The 23260-nt window shown below is 39.2% G+C and overlaps 1 protein-coding gene across 6 annotated transcripts in view; it reads left to right on the plus strand.

Moving 5' to 3' along the window:
* Window positions 1–23260, plus strand: part of ARHGAP20 (Rho GTPase activating protein 20) — a 125157-nt gene that overhangs the window by 89719 nt on the left and 12178 nt on the right. For 5 of the 6 annotated variants that reach the window (XM_027036465.2, XM_027036462.2, XM_027036463.2 and 2 more), the window contains 6 exons: window positions 1363–1404; window positions 2294–2378; window positions 5274–5351; window positions 7911–7977; window positions 10436–10624; window positions 22804–22982. In XM_027036465.2, coding sequence (XP_026892266.1) covers window positions 1363–1404; window positions 2294–2378; window positions 5274–5351; window positions 7911–7977; window positions 10436–10624; window positions 22804–22982 — 640 coding nt within the window. Of the gene's footprint in view, window positions 1–1362; window positions 1405–2293; window positions 2379–5273; window positions 5352–6111; window positions 6597–7910; window positions 7978–10435; window positions 10625–22803; window positions 22983–23260 lie in introns of those variants that run through there. The other variant, XM_053204127.1, reaches the window with a different exon arrangement.

The following is a 23260-nucleotide window of genomic DNA, read 5'->3' on the forward strand; positions in this document are numbered from 1 at the left end:
ATACCTAAGTCTCATAAACATAATGTGGAAGGAAAGAAGCCAGACACAAAACAGTACATATTGTTTGGTTACATTTATAATAGAGAAAACAAAACTATCCAGTTCTGTTAGAAGTTAGCCGCGCACAGTCTTCCCGAGGTTTCGTAATCTGAATTTCAATCACACAGGTGTGTTAACTTTGTAAAAAATTTTCAAGCTGTACCCTTAAGCATTATACAGTTTTTTCTGTGCCTTTCACATCAATAAAAAATTAAAAGTTAACAAAAAATACCAAGTGTTTTAAAGGGGCAATTTTCTTTAACTGCTTTGAAAAAAGTTCACAGGTCTAAGGAAAACTCACCTGTTTTTCAACACAGTTTTTTGTAAATAAGTCTAAGATTTGACACAAATGAACATAGAAAATGTTCTGTTTAAGAAAGGTGAATACATCAAAAGGTTGTAAAGAATTGTGGGAGATGGAAATTGTATGGTCAGTGGTAAAAGAGATGTCCTACACTTTCTGATAACTGATCTTAGGAGGTTGCGGGTGGAGAAAATTGCTAAGCAACAGAGTTAGAAACAAATTACAAATATTTGTTAAGTGTATTTTTCTGGAACAGAAGAACTAGGGTTTCCAAGTTTGTTGAGAAGATTAGAAATAGGACTTTACAAGATAGTGAGTAACAAGACCATATAGAAATAAACATTGAATTATTTCTTAGCTTAAGAATTAAGCTAAGCAATAACTTCAGAAAAATTATTAATAACGATTTAGTTGTAAACTAATTGATCCTAGAAGATTATAGTAATTAAAGATACGTTTTATGAGAACCAGTTTGCTAAATTATGCTGTTTACATGTATAAATACTTCTTTTCCTGACAGGAAACTGGTTTCTGGCCCAAGATATGTCCATCAATATGCCAGATTTCTCTTTAATTGAGCATACTTTATATTTGTGTAACAATTAAAGCTGCAAAAACACTCTGAGACAACTAGCCCCATTTTACAGATGTGGAAACAAGCCTAGAGATGAGAAGTGATTTGCTCGTGACCAGATAGCTTGTGTATGTTTTTGACCAGCCAGGTGTTTGGATTCCAGATCAAATTAGACTTATACTTGCAAAAAAGCCATAAAGTGGAAAGTGGCCCTGTGTTGGATCTACTCAAGAGGTTTTAGTAAAACTGAACTCGACCGTACAGTTTTTCCTGGTGGGGATTTTCCGGCTGAGGACTCCCCGGAACGCAGCTCTGTCAGAGTTGCGGAGTATGTGGCTGCCCCAGCGACAGGCCACTGATAGTTCGTCTGGAACGTCAGTCTCAGATATGTTAGCATAAATGTGTTGTGTGTTTAATTTTTCTCTCCTGTTTTCTTTGACTGCAGTTCTGCAGAACAAAAGGACAAATGGCTCTCTCTCCTTCAGAGGTATTGTTTCCATGTGCATAATTTTTCATCTTTAACTTGTAGGTAAAAGAATTAAATTCCTCTCCACAGAGATATACCCCAAGCTATTCCCCTTTTTCTTAGTAGAAATTATTCATTTGTCCTCAAAGTAAACTATTGTGTGAACTGTACACCAGCTACTACTTACTGTAAATAATCTCTTCATTACATGTATTCCTTACTTCCTAGGAGGGAGAACTGAGGTCTGGTCAGATCATTCTAGACAGAAATTAGTCCATAATCTCTCGCATCTCCCGAGCCTACCATTTGGAGCTAACAGTTTCCTCAAAGCGTGTATTAAGTTTCCAAATATGGAGGGTTCTCTGAGCACCTCAGAACTCAATTAGGATCTCCGCCTTTGAGCATACAGACGAAAAATGGTCAACTTGAGGTTCATCTCTTATTTCTATAACCCTTCCCTCCCTTCTCCCCTCTCTGCCTTCCTAAGGGAAGATATACCCTCAACAAGAGAGCTAAATGAGAATTAAAAGGCCACTGTCTTAGTTTGGTGCGGTAAGGTATTATATATGTTACTGTACTTGTCAGTAAGATTCCGGGCCTCTCCAGAGAAGGTAGGAAAACTTGGAAGATAAAACACCCAGAGGTGCCTAAACCTGACTGTGCTCCTCAAACCTCAAGTGAAATAGATCCCCCATTCGTTTTGTGCCTGTACCTAATGTCCTGAGAATTTTTTTTAATGATCTTTCAACCCATAATGCAATCAGATTCTGCCGAATCTTTCCATCTGTCTTTTAAAAAATAGCATATAAGTATACTGAAAATATTAGCAAAATAGATTGATTTTAAGATAAGCCATTAGCGAAATCCATCTGACTCAATGTTGTTTTGGGTTGTCGTTGCTTTTGATTAGATACATCAATCTAGAGAAAGAGAAGGACTACCCGAAGACCATTCCCCTCAAAATCTTCGCCAAGGACGTTGGGAATTGTGCCTACGTAAGTGTTTCTAAGCCAGAAAATTAAATTCCAACTCCCTGCATAAAGCAGAGCACTGTGGATAAAACCAGAGACAGGCAAACAGACAGGCTATGTTTGTGCTATGGCAGGTAGGCATTTAGAAGTACCGTTGTGGGGAAAATGCATTTTTCTGGGTATATGTATGTCTTTGTATATGTGAAAAGTAAACCCTAGAGAAAGAGAAGCAAGAGAAATTCCTATTCACAACAGTGTTTAACATTTACACTTGGAAAGAATATTGGTTGCCAGATGTCTCTTTCCTCCCTTTGGCATTAATGTTTCTCTGGATCCTTTCAGTAGCAGCTGCAGCAGCTTGTAGTAAAGCCATTTCCACAAGGATGTATTTCCTATTAGTATTAAGCAATTTTTTCTAACCTGTCACTTCTTAAGTAGAAGGTGGTTTGAGTTTTTCATTCTCTGAGTTTTTAGGGATTGAATCCATTGGCTTAATAAATGTATGAGCTGGGAGAGATGACATTTTTAAGGGATCAGCATGTTCCTACCCCACAGTTTTTATCATATTGGTCAAATAAAAATTAAGTCTACTTATCCCTCGTTATTATGTAGAATTTGATGACTAAAAATAGAGAATAAATGCCAAGATGTTATCAACAACGAATAAAATGGACACTTGTGGATATTTTTATGACATTGTGCATTGCCATACTTCACAACAACTCTACATCACGCTGGAAAAGGATGTAGTACAAGATAGTTATGCTTTGGCCAAAGGCCAATGTTATGCAAATGTTCTGACTTGAGTGCCAGATGTCACTGCTTGAGGGAAATACTCAAATTTTTAGGGTGTGAACACAGAGATCTACTATAGCAAAGTAGCAAAAAACAAACAAAAACCCACCTTCTGCCGGTCTTGATTTAATTGTTGTGGCAATTGGTTACATTCATGGAAAATCCCCTGCAATTTTTTTTTTTTTAACATTTTCAGTATATGGAAAGCATGTATTTGACAAAGGACCAGAGTCCCACTCTTTTTTGGAAGAGAAGACAGGAGATGTCAGGTTGGGTGCTCTGTGTTTATCAGCGGTACCCTGGTTAACTCAACAATGATATGACACACTATCCTTTGCTCTCTGAAGTTGCTTCATGGCAAGAGTCTCCTCTCAGGGAGGCCCGGCTTCCAGAAAGAGTGATTGCCACCAAAATAGGCATGCGTGTATGGAAAACATTCTTTATCCTCGGCCTTTAGTTACACACAACCAGTCAGTGAATTCTGCTAACGTGGGGGGGGGGGGGGGGGGGGCGGAATCCACATTTTCATTTTTGTCTGGTTTTTTTATTTGTTTATTAGCCAGAGAGGACTGTCTGCCGAAGTTCGTTTGTTTTGTCTGCCACAAAGGCATGCAAGGGAAAACACACATCTTACAATTACTGGGGTTTTTTTTATAATTACTGTTTTGAACATACGTCTAATATTAAGAAAAATCATTATCTTAGAAACCAGGTACATTGGGAGATAGTATTACAGGATAGATTGTTCACTTTACAAAAGACTTCATGAGAGAATTTCTTAAAATTTAATTTAAGGATGGGTTTTTGGACTGAAAATTTTTAAAGGCAGATGCCGTTCATGAAATTATATCTCAAGTTAAAGCCCAGTTTGTAAAACATCTGTGCCACTCCGGTAGAAGACAGACACTGGGATTGGTGCTCAAAGCCCTGCCTGTTGGGTTCTCAGACACTTTTGCATAATCCTTGGAGTTACAAGGAGCACAATTTGAAATCAATTAGGAAACAACTTTAAGAGGCAGTTTGTCATGTTGAGTAATTGGCTCATAGCGAAAGAAAAACACTGTAATGGAAGGATAAGTGGTGAGTTGTCAGTGGATTTCACTTTAGCATTATTTTTATATCATTTTTATTTCTATGGGATTTTGTTTCCATTTATACTACTTATTTGTAGCGTTTAAGCCCTATGGGGGACACAGCCCTCATTGCTGATTCATCTGATAATTATAACACATAAATCCTATGTGCATAGTAAATATTTCTTTTTTGATAGCATAGCGTTGTCCTATATTTAAGTGTCTTGGAATTCTATGAACTCTATATAGGTATCTCAAAATGTTGTTAATCCCTTTTCTGTTTGCTGCAAACTTTCTTTCTATTTTTAAGTAGTAACTTCTAAATGTAATTTAGCACAGAGCTATTCCGGATATCCTCTTCAGTAGCAGAGTTGATAACAGAATTGAGCTTTGTGAAATTTTCAGTTCTAGACCCACTGGTTTTAAGGCCTCTGCAGATTTCAACATTGGAAATCCCAGTAGCCACAGTGTTTGACATATAGAAGGTGCTTCAAAGAATAGTGGTTTTAAAAATTCTAAACTTGAAATGTCTTTGTGTAGCCAGTTTTTATTCTGATTTTACCTCCACTTTTTGCTATGTGGAGAAAATGACAGCGGGACCCACACCGTGTCAAACCCGCACTGCGGAGCCCACGCTCAGGACACAGTTCGAAGTGGCGCAGCGCTCTCCCTTCTTCGTGACGGGTTGTGTGAGGAACGCGATGGCGTCGACCAACCTCTCTAGGTCCTTTTTTGTGGCTGGGAGGGTAGTCCATCTACTCTCTCTCATATGTAGTTAATCTTTTTCTTTCTTGTTTAAGGCCTTCTGTTTGGTGAGCCCCGTATTCCTTATATTAAGAGAAATAGGTGTTTTATCAAAAGCCATAATATATAATGGAATGAAAGTAAATGAATATCAAGGGTTTGTTTTCTACTTAAGTCATGTGCTTTACGCTGTCAACACTTGAAATCGAGAGATGCCTTTGGGTAATCATTTCACAGTACTTATTTGTTCACCTGATTTAATACCCTTTATAACTATATTTCTCATTTCTTTTTTTTTTTTCTGCAGTCTAAAACTATAACAGTAAGGAATTCAGATACAGCAAATGAAGTTATCAACATGTCACTACCAATGCTAGGGATAACTGTAAGTTACTCTCCTACATACTGTTAGTGAAAAGCAAACTTTTTATTCTTTAGGTTCATATAAATATTATCCCTTTCATCATAAGACAGCTGATTACTGGTAATACCGAATTCATGTTTTGTCCCCCCCAAAATGGAGGAAATAAGGACAAGAAAGCCTTACTATTAGATGCTCCTCTTATACTGCCGTTGTAAAACTTACCTGAGCTGGAAAGCATAGTAAGATTAGACTGTACTGTTAGAATGATAATAATATGTGTTTTCATTGTATATGCTGTATACATATTCAGTTGGGGAGTTTTCTTGGTATAAGATTCTAATGAGTAAGTTCTAACCTCCTTCACACGTACGTGTCTCTCTACGACTGTTCTTCTCTTCTCTTCTTTCCTGGTTCTTCTCCTCTACCTAATTATTCTATTATCCCAAGATTCCATCAGTCTTAGGATGGTGAATTCTGAAGGATTTGCTCTGTAGTAGAATTTATACATGAAGAACACATAGCTAGAATCAATTTTCACTGACTGCAGATCCAGAAGATGAGTTGGCTGGTACCTCTAATGAATTGGTAAATTGAAAAACAAGCTTTGAGAGGGGCGTTAAGGAGGACACTTGTGGGGATGAGCACTGCATGTTGTAGTAAGGGGATGAAGCACTGACTTCTACTCCTGAAATCATTATTGCACTTTATGCTAACTAACTTGGATGTAAATTTAAATAAATAAATAGATAGATAGATAGATAGATAAATAAATAAATAGATAAATAAATAAATAAATAAATAACTTTTAAAAACAACAACAAGCTTTGAATCAGATCCTGGATTTAAAGAGCTTTAGTGTGCATCCCGCATCTCCCCTCCATTTTACTTTTAGCTTCTGCTTTTTTCTGTTTTGTGGGGCAAAGGTGAGTTTTTGAAATTTAATTAATGGAGAAGATTGGCGTGTTTGAGGATGAGGTAGGGAGAACACTGGAAAATCCTCGTCCTCTCCGCCCTGCCAGTGTATAGACCGCATACCGTGGGCCTTGTGTTAACGGGAGTGACTTTCAGAGGGACGGACACTAGAGGAAGCACTTGAACAACACCACTTCTTGAGTAAGATTGTCTACGAACATGAAAGCGCGGTGTTACTGTGCTGCAGCATGCCAAACGTCTTAGATGTGTCACAGTCTTCTAAGCTGCATTTCAATTCACTTGGACACAATGCTATCCTACGCCCCTAGGCACTCAGAGAAATCACAATTTAGGGTAAGAGATCTCATTTATTTTAGTCACATTTAATAATATACTTAAGATATGATTAGATTTATGTGCACTGGGTAAAGCTGGCGCCTCTGCATTGATTTTTAAGCTCATGTGTTTATATCTTGGAATAGTTTAAGGGAAGGGAAAGGAGATTGATTAGTGACAGGATTCATTTTACTTATGCTTTTCCTTTGAGAAAAGTAATCCATGTCCTGAGACCAAAAATATTCCTATTCATTATAATTAGGAATGGAGGCTATTTGGTTATGCTCTTCTAATGGGTTATTGCATATTTTCAGATACTACAAAAAAAAATAAAGGATTTTTATCAGATTGCCTGCCGTCCCTATTTGCAATAAAATTTTTTAAGTTGAGAATGGGGAAGGAAGTGACAAATAGGGTAGAGGAGGGGGCCAGAAGTAATTCTCCACATCCAGGACCCTCTATTATAAAGTCAGAACGTTGATTTTTAATCCAAAGATAAAGGCAAGAATATTGAATATTGCCAGTCTCTTCTAGCTTCATTTAGAACATTTGTCCTTTATCCTGTCCTAGAGGATGCAGCAAAGTCTATTGAATTTGGTATTATTTCTTTCAAGTGAGATTTTTAGTATTGCTGGGCTCTAATTCTGCCCGTGAACAATTTCTTTGTGTTCTATGACTGGGCCTATTCTCTAGAATTCTTGTCCTTTCTGTATCCAGGACTGGACTTGCCCAAAATAAAACCAGTGTAGACTGTGCCAGCCACCTATCTCCTCAAAGCCTCTTGGTCATTCTCCTTCTGCTCAGAAACTGCTGAGCTAATACAGTCAGCCCTTGAGATTTCACTTTTTCATCACAGACACAGCATTGTTGTGGCTTTCTGGATAACGAGGATGTCTTTGCAGGGGCATGTTGGAGATTAAGTCCAGTATTTTCTGAGAAGTCCAGAGGCATGGCAGAAGTCAGGACTCTAATGAAGAGATCAGCCTTTTAGAAAACTAGGACATTTCTTTCTGCTTTGTAAAGGGGCTTATAATTTTACGTTCTGTGGGCTACCCATAACCATAAGGGCCTTCTTCCATTGCAGTCTATGGATCGCTGGTCATCACTAGGAAGAGAGGACAGGACTGCTGAGTCCTCTGCCAGGGATGAGACAGGAATATGGATTGTAGGAATTAGCATTGCCATCTTCAAAAACTGTATTCACCCCCATGAACTTGAACAGCATTTATATTGTCCCCATTTTTTCTCCAAACATAAAAATCCACCCCCAAAATATGTCCTTATTCAGTTACCAAACGTGACAGGATTATTGTTAATATTTTTATCTCCAAGGGCTCTGAGAGAGATTACCAGCTTTGGGTCAATTCTGGCAAAGAAGAGGCACCATACCCACTTATTGGTAAGTTTCTTCAAATATCTAAGATAGGATTGTGTTTTAATTATAATTCTAAGTGTCTATGAGAACTGGTCATGGAGTCCTGAATTTAAGTGCCATCAAATATTATATCTCATATAATATTTATTCATTCATTCAGTAAATACCTATCAACCATTTCCTAAGGGCTAGGCAAATAGTGTCTCTTCACTCAAGCAGTTAATGGTGTAGGTGAGAAGAGAAATGTAAATTTCTCTTTGTTTTTTTTTTTTTTACTTTACAAACACCTATTTTGCAAACCTTTTTAAAATTTTTTCCATGAGAAAACAACATGTATTGGTATTCCTTTTCCCTATATATATTTTTCATCTTCAGTTCTTGAATTTCCTGTTCCCTTTCCTCCCTACTACATTGCCTCTGTGGAAGACCATCTGTGATCCAGTCATGCCTCTTAGTTGATCAGTGAGTATTCAACACCTGCCCTAGGCATCCTAAAGAAAAGGAGAGTAAGCGAGCTACTACTTCAGTACTTTGCTATTTCGCTAGACAGATTTTCCAGCATTTGTTCTGAGGAATTATTGGAAGTGAATAGGTTACATCTCACCTTGTTTAAACCATTTAGCTAAAAAAAAAAAAAAAAACTTCTTTTTTGTTTGTTTGTTTTGGGTGTTTTGTTTCTGTTTGTGTTTGTTTGCTTTGAGGAGGAGAGCAAGGGAAGGACAGAGAGAGAGGAAGAGAGAGAATCTTACAACCCTGAGGTCACGACTTGAGCCAGAATCAAGAGTCAGATGCTTAACCACTGAGCCACGCAGGCACCCCCGCTAAAAATACTTCTTGATCAGTAAGGTCACCCAGTGTGGTTTAACAGAAATAGAGCAAATAAAATAAGGGACAGTATCTGTAACAGATCTTGAGACGATAACAGTAATAATTATAAGGATGATAATGATTTCTGCCAATAAAAAACAAAAAAAGTGCTTACTAGCTGCCAGAAAGTGTGCAGAGCATATTATATGCATTATCTCATGTAATCCTTTCATTTACCTGGGTGATCACTGCTTTCTAATTCAGGATGTTTCAAGTGATCTGAGTAATCTAAAACCAACATATTCTCAGACTTAAAGTAAAGCAACCTGTCATGCGCATAGCTGAGGATAAAATTCACTGCATTTGTTTTCTTTTTTAATGGTGTCATTTTTGTAAAAATCGGCAATGAGGTTGTGATTAAAAATCAAATAAATAGTTGTTTTAATAAAATCTATTGATTAAAAAACTATTCGGATGGTAGCTTTCAGGCTTAAAACAGCTTCAAGCTTGATTGCTAACTCGCACTAAATAACTAAATAAGTAACCAACCGACCGACCGACCGACCGACCGACCATGGGACACGATTTAGCAGCGATTCTCCATTGTATATTTCAGCGTGCCTTGGAAACTTCGGTCGTAGTGTAGCTGCTGGCTACTCGTTTTTTGGCCTTAATCCGTGGAAGCAGCTGTAGAGCTTGGTATCACTGGAACATTGGTATTACATGCCTCTGCTGGATGGACAGGGAAGAGGCCACAGGGTGACATCCAGTGATAAATTAGAAATGGAAGAGAACTTATTCTCTGTACTTAAAAAAAAATAAAAATCAAAAAAGGCAGATCTACAGCACAGTGGAACGTGAAGGTTTCAGTGAAGGAAATGCAACCACCGAGAAGACTAAAGAGCAATCAGATGTCCAGGATTTAGTTTCTGTTTGCCATTTCCTCTTTGAATCCTGTTTCTGTGTTTCTAATACCCTGCAGTCTTCCTTCTGATTATTGCCTGTGAACACTACCCTCAGAGGGCAGCAGTGGGAGGAAAGCATAAATCACACAAACCAGTCTTAATGCTCTGAAGTAACTCTGATTATATAAGTAATAAGAAGTGATGAAATGTCTTTTTCAGACAGACATCTTGTGTTGAATAATAGTGATGCTTGAAATAGATAGTCCTTTGCTCTTACTATTTGAATAATATTAACCATTAAAGTTTACTTATTTGATCCTTATCGCTGTGTGATTTTTTAATCCATGGATTTAAGAGTGAGAGATGTCAAGGATTTGCTGAGGATTTACAGATACAGTTCGTGTTGAAGGGAAACTAGAATACCTTTAAATATTCTCAGAAGCGAACATAGGAAAAGTCAACATCATGCAACTCACAAGCTAATCTGTGCATTCCAAAGAAGATATTCTTTTAAGATTCTTTTCCCTTTGCTTTTTTTTCTCACCCCCCCCCCCCGCCCCCAACCACCTGCTTAAAACTACTTTGATAGGGCCACCTGCATTATGCTGTGGTCTCCAAGCGTAAGAGCGTGCATAGTGATCATTCAGTCAACAAAAGGATTCTTTATTCCCGAAGTCCCAGGAGCAAACTGCAGTGTGTTGTAGTATGTGGCACACATGTCCCTGGTGCCCGTCAGCCTGAAGTCTACATTGAGATTTTTCTCTGTGTAGGGCATGAATATCCCTATGGAATTAAAATGAGCCATCTTCGGGACACTGTGCTCCTGACACAGGGATCGAAGGACAGCAGCACGCCGTCCGGCCTCCAGGAGTCCTTCCTCATGGAGCAGCTGCCCCGAGAGCTGCAGTGCCAGTTCATCCTGAAGCCCAGCCGCCTGGCCACAGCCCAGCAGCTGAGCGGTGAGTTGCTTCTCCTCCTTCGTGGAGCCTGTTTTGAGCAAAAGTTTTTATTCTTGAAAAAAAGTCAGTACAAAGGCAGAGATCCAAACTTCCAGCCAGATGAGGTATTTTTTTTTTCTTTTGAATTTGCTAAGTGTTTTGAAGGGAAAGATGGAGTTTTAGAAGATAATTTTATAAATCAGCAGTAGGCGTGTACTCAGCAGTTAGCAGAACAGGCTGTTCCTTCTGTCTTCACTGTGCTTTTCCCCTTTAACCTTCTGCTCGCTGCAGCGTCAGAGGCACCGGGCAGTGGCTCAGGTCCTCACTGCCTTCTTTGTACTGTAACACATCGCCCTGTGTGGTGCCCCTAACTGGTCACATGATAAGAGGGAGTCCGTCAGTGACGGGGCTCAGGAGACTGTGGATCTTGCTGTAGATAAGTATGTGAAGACTAAGGTCATCTGCATGGGAATCTCTCCCTAGTCTGCTAATCTAATCTGCATTCCCTGTCAACGTAGCCATCTCTTTCACTCACCCCATAATACTTTAGAATGATAAAAGTGATCTTGAACACATGAGGCCCGTTACTTACCCGAAACCATGTTTGAGCTTTAAGCCCTCAGTCTGAAAGCTAGGTTGTATGGGAAATAGAAGAAAATGCATCATACAGAAAGTGTGAATTGCTGAGCAGAAAGTTGGTGCCGAATTTCTGTAGACACCTTTGTCCCTTTGAACCAGCTGGGGGATCGGGTGAACACGGCGACTCTTCTTTGTGCATTCCCCCACACAGGCACGTGCCCCCTGTCCCTCTGTGGTGGTGACCAACCTCAGACTTTATAGTCCACTGAAGCCCTCCATCGGGGGCTGCGCCATCTTGCCAGCACAGCTGTAAAAGCCTAACATTGCGTGTGCGCCGGCCACCTTCCCTCCTAGGATGGTAAATTGAGCTTTGGGGACTCCAAGGCTGTTTCCTCACATCTTTGGGCCATTTTGAAGGGGTATCATAGAGACGTCATAGTTTTCCATCCACTAAAATGTGAGCTCCGTGAAGGCAGGTATTGTGGTCTGTTTTGTTATTCTCAGCACCTGGAACAGTACTTGACATACCTACAAGTAAGTGCTCAATAAATATTTGTTGGTCTTTAAAGATGCAAAAGGAATGTCGCCTCTATAAGCTGAGAAGAATATTTCGCTCTTCTACCTTAATACTCAGGTTTTTCAAAATTATTTCTCTGTGTCCCTTGTCACTTTCATTTTAATTAGTTTGACCAATAATCAGGAGTCAAAAATCCTAAGGGTTTTACCCAATTTTGCCAACGACTTGCTTAATTAAATTGTAGGCACTCTGTGCTTATTAATCCTCTGTTTCTCCTAATTGGAAGTAAGGATAATTGTGGTTACAGCTATAAGAGGATCAGAGATGGAGTAATTACAGACCAATGGTGCCAACAAAGCTGGGCATCAGAATCACCTGTGCAACTAAAAAGTTACGGTTGTACCAGTTCTGTATTTTTTAACATATAGGATTTAGAGCTACAGCTGCTTTGGAAACCACCAATTTAAATCAGGGTTCAGCAGATTTTTTCCGTAAAGGGCCAGATAGTAAACTTTGCAGGTCAACAAACAAAATTGAGGAAATTATGTAGCTACTCATGTGACAAGAGAGAAAACAAATTGCCACCCATTATTATTGACGATAATTAATATATAGTAATAATTGAGTACAATTTCATGTAATACAGGTCTAGTAATGAGAAGAATTGAATTCTTTTGGAGGAATAACCTTTTGCATAATTGGAGCACCAAGGTCATCATAATTGAATGCAAAATGTCCTGATCTGTAATGAGATTTTATATATTTTATCGTCTTTGAAAATATCTTTTCACATAGGTAGTTCCAAGTACTACTTTCATTCTACTAGCATATAATTTTAGTCGCATATATTCCCCTCTTCGAAGGCATTTGTAGAATTTTGATATTTGTCTTTGAGCATGTCACTGTAGATGAATCACTTCCAATTGAAGATGGGGCAGAAGCTTCTCAATGGCACAGTTAAAGGATCTTGGGAATCTGGAAATTTCCTTTGCACTTGCATTGAGGTTGGTAAAATAGCACTGCAACTGTAGTTGGAGCTCAGAAAATAAATCTGTTACCAATGTGTGTGAGAATGGAGATCTTGCTTCTTTAACTTCTGATAGCACAAGAAGGGGAGAAACAGCTTGACGTTACTCGTGATGAAGTGTCAGTTGTTTTCAAAATGAGACTTTCAGAAGTTTTATGTCTAAACACGTTTTTGCCTTGTAATTCATTAAGAAACATCATCCAATTTGCAGCAAAAACTAATTTCCAAAGCCAGTCACTACTAGAAAAAATCTTCCCTTTCATAAACATTTCAATCTCAGCCGTGAGCTCAAATCTCACTATAAAACTTTACCCCTGGTGAGCCATTGAGCTGCTATGTGATAGCACAGGTCAGGCCAGTCAGCTTCTGTTTCTGACAGAAATTCACAGAAATGGCAATGGGTAAGTCCAGGAGAGCGAATGAAGTTTACTGTTGACTCTGCCGGTCCAGTAATCCATGATGGATGCAAATACTTCCCGTGCGGTACTGCTGATGAATTATACACTGAATACCGCTGGATACTAAACACTTTACATTTTCACTAGCTTTGCAAATTTGTCAAATTACATCTTTTTTCTGGAATCTGAAGATTCCACTTGAGGTTGTACTGAATTATTATTAACTTTTCAAATTCTATGACAGCATTCTTACCTGTAGTTGTTCCTTGCAGACTGTTTAAGGCTGACACCTCAGTCACTTCAAACGAGGCACTGACTTCTCAAATAAACAGCTGAACAGTATTGGTAACATCTGCCAACTAATCAAGAACCAAGGAAAGTCGCTCAAAATAATTTGCCTTGTTTTTTTAGTTTCCTATTAATGTTACTCCGAATGTTCTCAACTATTCAAGCAGCTCTTCTCACCAAAAAGGCTAATATCCTCAAGTGTAGTTTCTGTGTACACATCTCTTTGTCAGCTGCAAGCATACAAAATTTAAGCAGCTGACCCCTGGTAAATGGCCTTACCTGCATCAATGAGCTGCTCAGAAACGGACATTTTTTGGAGCCTCATTTTTGTTTTTTTTTTTTATTTTTGTGAAGAAATTCTGCAATGCTGAGATATTTCATTTAAATATTCCACATTTTTCTACTCATCACTTTCTTCTGAGTTGGGAACTTTGTGCTGAGTTCCTAGTGTGATTATGTCAACATATAGTATATTCTTTTACCACAGCTGTTATATCCTTGCATGATTTATTGCAATAACGCAGTCATCCATACTGCTCTGTGCCTTAAAAGCTCAACACTAGACATGACAGGTAATAAAAAATTAAAATTTTACAGTATCATGATACCCAAGGCACTCAAAATATTATCCACATGTAAATGTGTCGCTGCAGTTCTTTGTGTTGAGCAGCAGTGCAAAGCATCAGTGACAGCCCCACTGATGGCCTTTGTCACAACTACTAGGTTGCCATTGAGCATGACGTCAAAGCAGCCATGGACAGTACATAAATGAATGAATGTAGCTGTGTTCCAGCAAGAATTTCATATAATTTTTAGGTGTCACTGAATGTTGTTGTTCTTTTGATTTTTTTCAACTTTCAAAAATGTAAAGACCTTGAAGGCTGTCCAGAAAGAGATGTAAGGCCAGATTTGGCCCATGGAACATAGTTTGCTCCCTCAAATGTGGAATTTTGTCAAGTGCGTTTTCCGCATCTACTGAAATGATGATATGACTTTAACTCTTCCTTTTGGTGATGTGGTGTACCACATTGATTGATTTGCCAATGGTGAACCATCCTTGCATCCCTGGAATAAGTCAATAATGGTGTATGATCCTTCTAATGTATTGTTGACTTTGGTTTGCTGATGATATTCTTGAGAATTTTTGCATCATGTTCGTTAAGGATATTGGCCTGCAATTTTATTTTCTTGTGTCTTGGTCTGATTTTGATATCAGAGTAGTGCTGGCCTTACAAAATGAGTTTGACAGTGTCCTTCCTCTTCTATTTTGTGAAAGAGTTTGAGAGGGATTTGTATTCCTCTTTTCATACTTGGTAGAATTCACTAGTTAAGCAATTTGGTCCTGGACTTTTGTTTGTGGGGAGGATTTTAATTACTGATATTATCACCTTACCAGTAACTGTCTGTTTAGATTTTATTTTTTTTCTTAATGGATTTTATTTTTATTTTTATTTGAGAGAGGGGGAGAGAGCATATGAGAGTGTGGAAGGGGTAGAAGGGGAGGTAGAATCCCAAGTAGGCTCCATGCCCAGTGCAGAGCCCAATACAGGGTCCTATCCCACAACTGTGAAATCATGACCTGAGCCAAAATCAAGAGTCGGATGCTCAACTGACTGAGCCACCCAGGCTCCCCTGGTCTGTTTAGATTTTCTGTTTCTTCCATTATTCAGGCTTGTAGGGTTGTATGTTTCTAGGATTTTATACATTTCTCCTAGGTTTTCCAATTTGTTGGTATGTAATTGTTCACAGTAGTCTCTCATGATCATTTGTATTTTTGTAATATCAGCTGTAAGCCTCCTATTTCATTTCCGATTTTATTTATTTGAGCCTTCTCTTTTTCTTGGTGAGCTAGCTTAAGATTTGTCAATTTTCTTTATCTTTTCAAAGAAGCAGCTCCTGGTTTCAATGATTTTTCTCTTGTCATTTTAGTCTTTGTTTCATTTATTGCTCCTCTGATCTTTGTTATTGCCTTGCTTCTGATAACTTTGGGCTTTGGTTGTTCTCCTTTTTCTAGTTCCTTGAGGTGTAAGGTTAGGTGGTTTATTTTAGATTTTCCTGTTTCTTGGCATAGGCATTTATTTCTACTAATTTCCCTCTTAGAACTGCTTTTGCTGCATCCCGTAAGTTTTGGTATGTGTTGTTTTTTTTTTTTTTTTTGACCCATGTTTTTCAGTAATTTTCAGTTTGTTTAATCTTCATGCATTTGAACTTTCCAGTTTTCTTTTTGTAACTGATTTCTAGTTTCATACTGTTGTGGTCAGAAAACATGCTTGAATGTGACTTCAGCTTCTTAAATTTGTTAAGACCACTTTTGTGGCCTAATATATGATCTCTCCTGGAGAGTTTTTCCATTTTCACTTGAGAAGAATGTGTATTCTGTTCTATTTGGATGGAGTGCTCTGCATGTATGTATGTGAAGTCCATCTGGTCTACCATGTCGTTTAAGGCTAGTATTTCTTTATTGATTTTTGGTCTGGATGGTCTATCCATTATTGTAAGTGGGGTATCCAGGTCCCCTACTATTATTATATTGCCATCACTTTAATTCCACTAGGTCTGTTCACATTTGCTTTATATATTTATGTGCTCCTCTTTTAGGAGCACACAAATATTTACAATGTTATTTCCTCTGTGGATTGACCTCTTTATCATTATATAATGAATTTCTTTGTTTCTTATTATAGACTTTGTTTTTAAAGTCTGTTTTGTCCAATGTGACATAAGTATAGCTTCTCCAGCTTTCTTTTGGTTTACATTTGCAGGGAATATCTTTTTCTATCACTTCATTTTCAGTCTGTGTATGTCCTTAAGTCTGAAGCAAGTCTCTTGTAAGTAGCATATAGATGACTCTTATGTTTGTTTTTTTAATCCATTCAGCCACTCTGTGTCTTTTAATTGGAGCTTTTAGTACATTTACATTTAAAGTCGTTATTCATAGGTATGTGCTTATTGCCATTTTGTTATTTGTTTTCTGGCTGTTTTGTAGTTCCTCTTTTCCTTTCTTCTTTTCGGCCTCTCTTCCTTTTGGTTTGATGGTGTTCTTTAGTGATGCCTTAGTTCCTTTCTCATTGTCTTTTGTGTATCTACTGTAGATTTTTGCTTGGTGGTTACCATGAGACTTACATACAACAGATTTATAACATTCTAGTTTAAGTTGATAGTAACTCAAGTTTCTAAAGCTCTGCATTTTTACTCTACCCTGCTGTGTTATGTTTTTGATGTCACATTTTACATCTTTTTATCTTGTGTAACCCGTAACTAATTATTATAGTTTGTTATTTTTACTACTCTTGTCTTTTAACCTTCATGTTCGCTTTATAAGTGATCAATCCACTATCTTATATGTTTATTTACCTTTACCATTGGGAGTTATATTTTTATATGTGTTATATTTTTATATGTTTTCAGCTTGAAAATGTCCCTTTAACTTTCTTGTAAGGCTGATTTAGTAGTGATGAACTCCTTTAGCTCTTACTTTTCTGGAAGACTATCTCTTCTTTAATTCTGAATGATAAGTTTCCTGTGTAGTATATTCTTCCTTGGAAATCTTTTTCTTTCAGCACTTTGAATATATCATGCTACTCCCTCTAGCCTGCAGAGTTTCTGCTGAAAAATCTAATAGTCTTATGGGGGTTCTCTTGTACATAACAAGTGATTTTTCTCCTGATGCTTTTAAGATTCCCTCCTGGTCTTTAAATTTTGGCATTTTAATTATTATGTGTTTTTGTGTGGGTCTCTTTGGATTCATCATATTTGGAACTCTCTAGGATTCCAGGGTGTGGATGTCTTTTTCTTTTCACAGCTTAGGGAAGTTTTTAGCCATTATTTCTTCAAATAAGTTTTCTGACCCTTTCTCTATTTCCTCTCCTTTTAGGAATCCTAAAATGCAAATATTAGTTTGCTTGATATTGTCCCACAAGTCCCTTTACCATCTTTAGTCTTTTTTTTTTTTTTCATTCCTTTTTCTTTTTGCTGCTTAGATCAGGTGAGCACCTCTGCCTGGTCTTCAGGTTCACTGATCCTTTCTTCTACTTCCTCTGGTCTGTTGTTGAACCCTTCTATTGTCTTTTGTTTTGTTTTGTTTTGTCTTAAGTTTGTTTATTTTGAGAGAGAGCAGGAGAGGGGCACAGAGGGAGAGAGAGAATCCCAAGCAGGCTTCACACCAGCAGTATGGAGCCTGACACAGGGCTTGAACTCATCAACCATTAGATCATGACCTGAGCCAAAACCAAGAATTGGACGCTTAACTGACTGAGCCACCTAGGCTCCACTACTGTGTTTTTTTAGTTCAGTTATGGTACTCTTCAGCTCTGTGACTTCTGCTTAGAACTTTCCTGTATTTTCTGTCTCTTTGTTGAAGTTCTGTGTGTATCCATTCTTCTTCTGAGTTCAGTGAGAATCTAAATGGTCATTACTTTGAATTCTTTATCATTACTTACCTTCACTTCATTAATTTTTTTTGAGGTTTTTTTCTTCTGTTTGTAATATCTTCCTGTGTTTCTTCATTTTGCTTAACTCTCTGTACAGGTTTCTATAGATTAAATTCTATACAGCTACTTCTCCCAGTCTTTAAGTGTCGGCCTTGTGTAGGAGATGAACCTTAACATTTACCCCTGCCCTGGCTCTTGGTTGTCTCTGAAACCTTTGTGATTGTCCAAGCAGCCTGTCTTATTGTCAATAGCTCCCAGTAGTTGAGGGTGTGCCAAGACAGTCAGTGTTCCAAAGGGGGAGGATCTCACTCAGCACCTATATTTAAGCTGATTGGAAGCCATACCTCCAGGCAGCAGCTTTTAAAGAATGCAAATATATGTGGTCCTTTGGGACCACAAGCATACAACCTGCTGGTCCCTAAAGCCAGGCCATCTGAAGGTGTCCCCTGGGCAACAGTAGCAAAAGTCAGGGTTCCAGATAAAAGTATAAGCTTTCTGGGAGATACCGGTGATCTATAAAGAGGCAGAGAGGAAGTGCAAAAATGTATCCACCATCCTGTGTTCCCTGAGAATACCTTCATGGCCTCTAGATGTGTGCCAAATCGGAAGCTTGTCCCTAAAGCTGAATCTTCAGGACTGGCAAGTAGGCCTCGTTCACAGAAATGATGGGGGTGTGTTTCAGTCTGCTGTCTTCAGTGCTCTGGGTGTAATAGTCTGCCAGGAACCATCTGTGATTCTTACAGTTTCATGAGACGTAGGAATGCAAGTCACCATGGCCTCCAGTACCAGGCAGTCATTGGGCATCCCCTGGGTGAAAGCCACAAAAACCTGTCAAAACTGGTCACCAGACATGTGTATCTCCAGGAGAGGAAGAGCATGAAAATGGCATCCACTGGCTGGAGCAAGGCAGACGGGGAGTGTAAAAACAGCACCTGCCCAAAAAAGTGGAAAAAAAGGAAAAGGAAAAAAAAGGGAGGGAGGGAGGGAGGGAGGGAGGGAGGAAGGAAGGAAGGAAGGAAGGAAGGAAGGAAGGAAGGAAGGAAGGAAGGAAGGAAAAGGCAAAGGGAAAGAAAAAGAAAAAGAAAAAGAAAAAGAAAAAGGAAGGGGGAAAAAATGGCACCTGCCAGCTTTAGTTAGGCAGAGGGAGAGCGTGGAAGATGATGCCCACCCGCTGGAACATAAGGATCATAAAGATGGCACCTGCTATAAAGGGAACTGTGTGTGTGTGTGTGTGTGTGTGTGTGTGTGTGTGTGTGTGTGTGAAAAATATATATACATGGTACCTGTTAGCTTTAGCAAGGCAGAGGAAGAGCAGGAAGCCTCCATCCCTATAGAGTGTCCCGGTGGGTCCCTAACCCTCAGACCAGTGCTCTAAAATTAGGAAATGAGTCCCTTACAGATAAAGTATGGGAGCTTTACAAAGAGCCGCTTCTGCACTGGGCAGTGGGGCCAGTGAATCTGCACGTGGGCATTTCAAAAGCCATTCCTCAGTTGGTTACCGCCCTGTGGGTATTGTGAGTGTAAGCCTTAGTGGTCTTCAAAACCACACATTTCGGGGACTCATCTCTCAGGTGCCAGTCTTGAAAGCTGGGATGCCTCATGTGTGGGGTATGAATGCTGCACTCCTCAGGGAGAAGCTCCAGATTTTGAATTTCCTCCCAACTGTGGATCACCATGTCAGTGGTAGAGTTTATGACAAGGTTGTACCTCAGCCTTTCCTACCCACTTTGATGTGGTTTCCCTCTTTTTCCCAGTATGAAGGCGTTGCTCCAGCCGTTTTTAGCTTTCTTTAGAGGAAGTTGTTCCATATCTAGCTGTAGACTAGTGTCCCTGTGGGAGGAGGTGAGTTTAGGACCTTCCTATATTTCCATCTTGCTAGATTTCTAACTGAGGGATCTTTTAAATTATTTTTCTGTAACAATTTATAAGCACAGACTTTTAAGAATTGTAATTTTTAACATTCAGATCCCTAATTTAAGCATGAAGAAACAATAGCTTGGACATTGCTGGGATTGTTCAGTAAAGCTCAATCTATTCAAATTTAGTTTGCTCTACAATTACATCTCCCTTATATTTTTTATAGCAATCGCATGTTTTTTCATCAGCCTTTGACGTTTAGAAAGTAAGAGCTATGCATTAAAATCTCTGCAAGAAAATAAACTTTAATGAAAATGTTTTTCTCTCGGTCCCAGAGTGAACATGAACTCTAAAACTGAATGTTGTACATAACAAAAGGCATGGCCGCAGCTGAAAGTATTTATAATGAAGTACAGGACTCCATTTCTGCTTTATCCTCTGTCAACACTCATAGGATAGCTGGGTATATAACTTCATGGTGAAGCATTTTTCCTAAATGTTGGAAAGCTAAAAAGTTAAATAAATCTGAGAGTTTTAGGAGTAACGAAAACAGGTTAAATGCAAGGAAAGTACACTGAGTACAACTACTCAACATATATGAACATACATATTAAACAAAACACATTGGTAAACACAGGACCCCCCCCCCCCCGCCCCTTCCTGAGTTTAAGGATGGGTTTGGTTTCCTTTTCTGTTTCTTTAAAATGGTGAAGGTTGGGAATGTCAAGGCAGGAAGTGCTCTAGTTAAGCAGAGTCTGGTATTCCTTTCTGTCTGCACATTCCCAAAGGGTGTTTCACTAAATGGATAATGGAAAGAGGAGGGGGTCCTCTTTGTGGGGAGGAGGTGGAGGACTTTGCAGTTTTAATCAAAACTGCTGTGGCCCATACCCTTGCAAAGCAGTACTTTAACATCCATTTAATCCTCTTGACAAGGCTTTGAGTTGTAGGTCATAAGGTTAAGTAACTTGCCCAAATAAATATCTGAACCAGGAGTCTCCCTGGGCTCCTGATTCCAGAGCCACAGACCTTCGCACCTGGATATCTGTACACTGATGAGGCACTTACTGTATTCTAAGGAAGCCAACGGTGGATGATGGTCTGAGGCCATTTGGTAAGATGTCACTTGTATGATTGTCTTCCCACAGTTGGCTTTTGTGGTATTTGGTTTTAAGTTGGTTTCTCTGAGGACATAATAGCCGAAAAATATAAAACTCTTCTAGAAAACACATTTGAAATTAGTTATTTGACACTTACGACCTTTTCCACCCTGAAAGGACAGTCCCCTTTAAATGTCCCATTCTTAGGCAATGTTGAGCAGCTGACCATCCTCTGCGGTAGCTTGCTCGGCTGTGGTGCCCCGCAGCACAGTCGGGTGACTAATCGCCCTGCACTCTTCCTGGAGAAAATAGCGTCCGATGTTGTGTGGGCACCACCTGAGGGTTCTCCCGCCTCAGACCTCTGTTCTCTGAGTCTTCATCACAAGCCGTTTTGAATCTGCCTCACACGTGTGTGTCTGGTGGGCCAGCCAGAGATTAGGGCAGAACCTAGACACGATATTTGGGGCTCCCACTCTTCATTTTTCTCCTTTCTGGGATTCCCCAAACACACACACACTCCAGCTGCTGTGGTTCCCCCCATCTCCATTCTGTAGCTCTTCCAGCCAGCGAGAGTGCCGGTTTCCGCAGATTTCAGTGACCCTACCGCCCTGGAGCCTGTCCTCAGGCTAAAAGCTGTGAACCTGGGAAAGCTGTCTTGTGCCATCCCCTCTTGTAAGCGTCACACTTTTACTTACCCACTGTCTTCTGGTCACTGTTTCCTGCCTTTAGGTAGGCTGTCATATTTTAAAATTTCATCTAGGGTTTATCATTGTTACCAATGTGTAATGTGCGGGGGTTGGGGAACCGCAGTGGAGGGGTCCAAAGGAACGTTAGAGAGCTGTCTTTTTATGTATCGGATCGTGTGCAAATCCATCAACTTTCAGGTTAAAATTAGATACAGATGACATCAAAAATGTTTTAGCGCTATGACCTCACAGTCATGATTCACTGTCGACCTCTCTTCTGCCTGTTTTGTTCACGCTGTCCCTTTCCGGCTAAATCTCTCAATTCAGTTACTGCTAGAGAATGATTTATTGAGTACTTACAGGGTGCGAGCCATGATGCCAGGTGCTCTTGTTGAAATTTTGTTCATTCAAAATCCAAATCAAATGCAAATGCCTCCAGGATCACTCCCTCCCCCTCAATGGGTAGATGTGCTTTACCATTCTTCTGAATGCCTTTGGTGCTTTGTCCTTCCCTTAGGAGATTTTATTTATTAATATACTTGCTCCCCCCCACCACCAGACTTGTTCCCCCATTAGATCATCAACTTCACCTTGGCAAGGGCAAGTCTCACGCAAGTTTGCACCCATCTGTGCTGCCTTAAATATGCTTTTTAAAGTCAGGAACTAAAAAGATACCTTAGAAAAAGTCTTTGCAGTTGGAAAGAAGTGGGGGGAATGTACAGCATTAGCTTCCTGTCTTTGTTTTTAGCTGTAGAGAGGGGCATCAAGTAATAAAGCATCATTTATGTGTAAAGAACATCTGAATAAAGACAACTCTTGTTTTTTTCCTTCTTCTCCATCCTCCTCCTCTTCTTCCTTCTTCCCCTTCTCATTTTCTCCCTTCTCCTTTTCCTTCCTCTTCCCTTCTGTTTCTCACCATTTAATTGTGGTTTGGTTTAATCTTCAGCTTCTTTGTGTGCATGGTCTCATTTTAAAATGGTATAATATATGTGTACATATGAAACAATTTTTGCTTTAAGTTGTTATATTTCAATAAGGGAGGCTTTTCTTTGTCTTTGAAGGTCTAGTGTCAAAGCTCAAGTAAATAGACCAGTTATGTTCCAAAGTTGGGATGGAGAATAACCCAAATGTTTGATTTTTCCTTAATTTATAAAATGTTACAGTGAAATTTCTTTGATTGAATTATCAGTAACAAAGGACACCTGTAAGCATTTTTTTTTCCTCTTTGAACCATAGTAATGAACATACTGTGAGTTGGAAACTATAAAAGTAAGGTTAAGTGAATAAAAGAGTTTTTCTCATAATCTCACTTCTTCCTTAGATTCAGGACAGAAGACATTTAAAAGGAGAAGGTCTCTCATAAACTGGGCCTTTTGGCGGGGGTCTAGCATTCATCTGGATAACTTGCCCGTGTCACCAACATCCCCTCTGCCGGGGCAGCTCTTTGGAGTTTCTCTGCCAAATATCTGTGAGAACGACAATCTGCCCAAACCTGTCTTGGTGAGTTTTGGCCTGTGACACTAATGGGAAACGAGAGCTCTGGGAGGGAACTCTGTTCTTAAATAGAAAAATTATAGACACCCAAGTATTTGGCTGAGAATATTATTACTTCATAGAATAAAGTCTGATTAAGCTGTTGCAGAATCATAAGGAACACATAATAGGGAGAGAGCATGTCGGCTGCTGGTTCCAGGAAAAAGCCACACAAGTCTGCTCACCTAAACACAGTTCGCTCTGTAGGCAGAGTCCACGCTAGAGTCCCGTTAACCCTCACATTT

This window comes from Acinonyx jubatus, chromosome D1, assembly GCF_027475565.1.
Source record: "Acinonyx jubatus isolate Ajub_Pintada_27869175 chromosome D1, VMU_Ajub_asm_v1.0, whole genome shotgun sequence".
NCBI classification, from domain to species: domain Eukaryota; kingdom Metazoa; phylum Chordata; class Mammalia; order Carnivora; family Felidae; genus Acinonyx; species Acinonyx jubatus.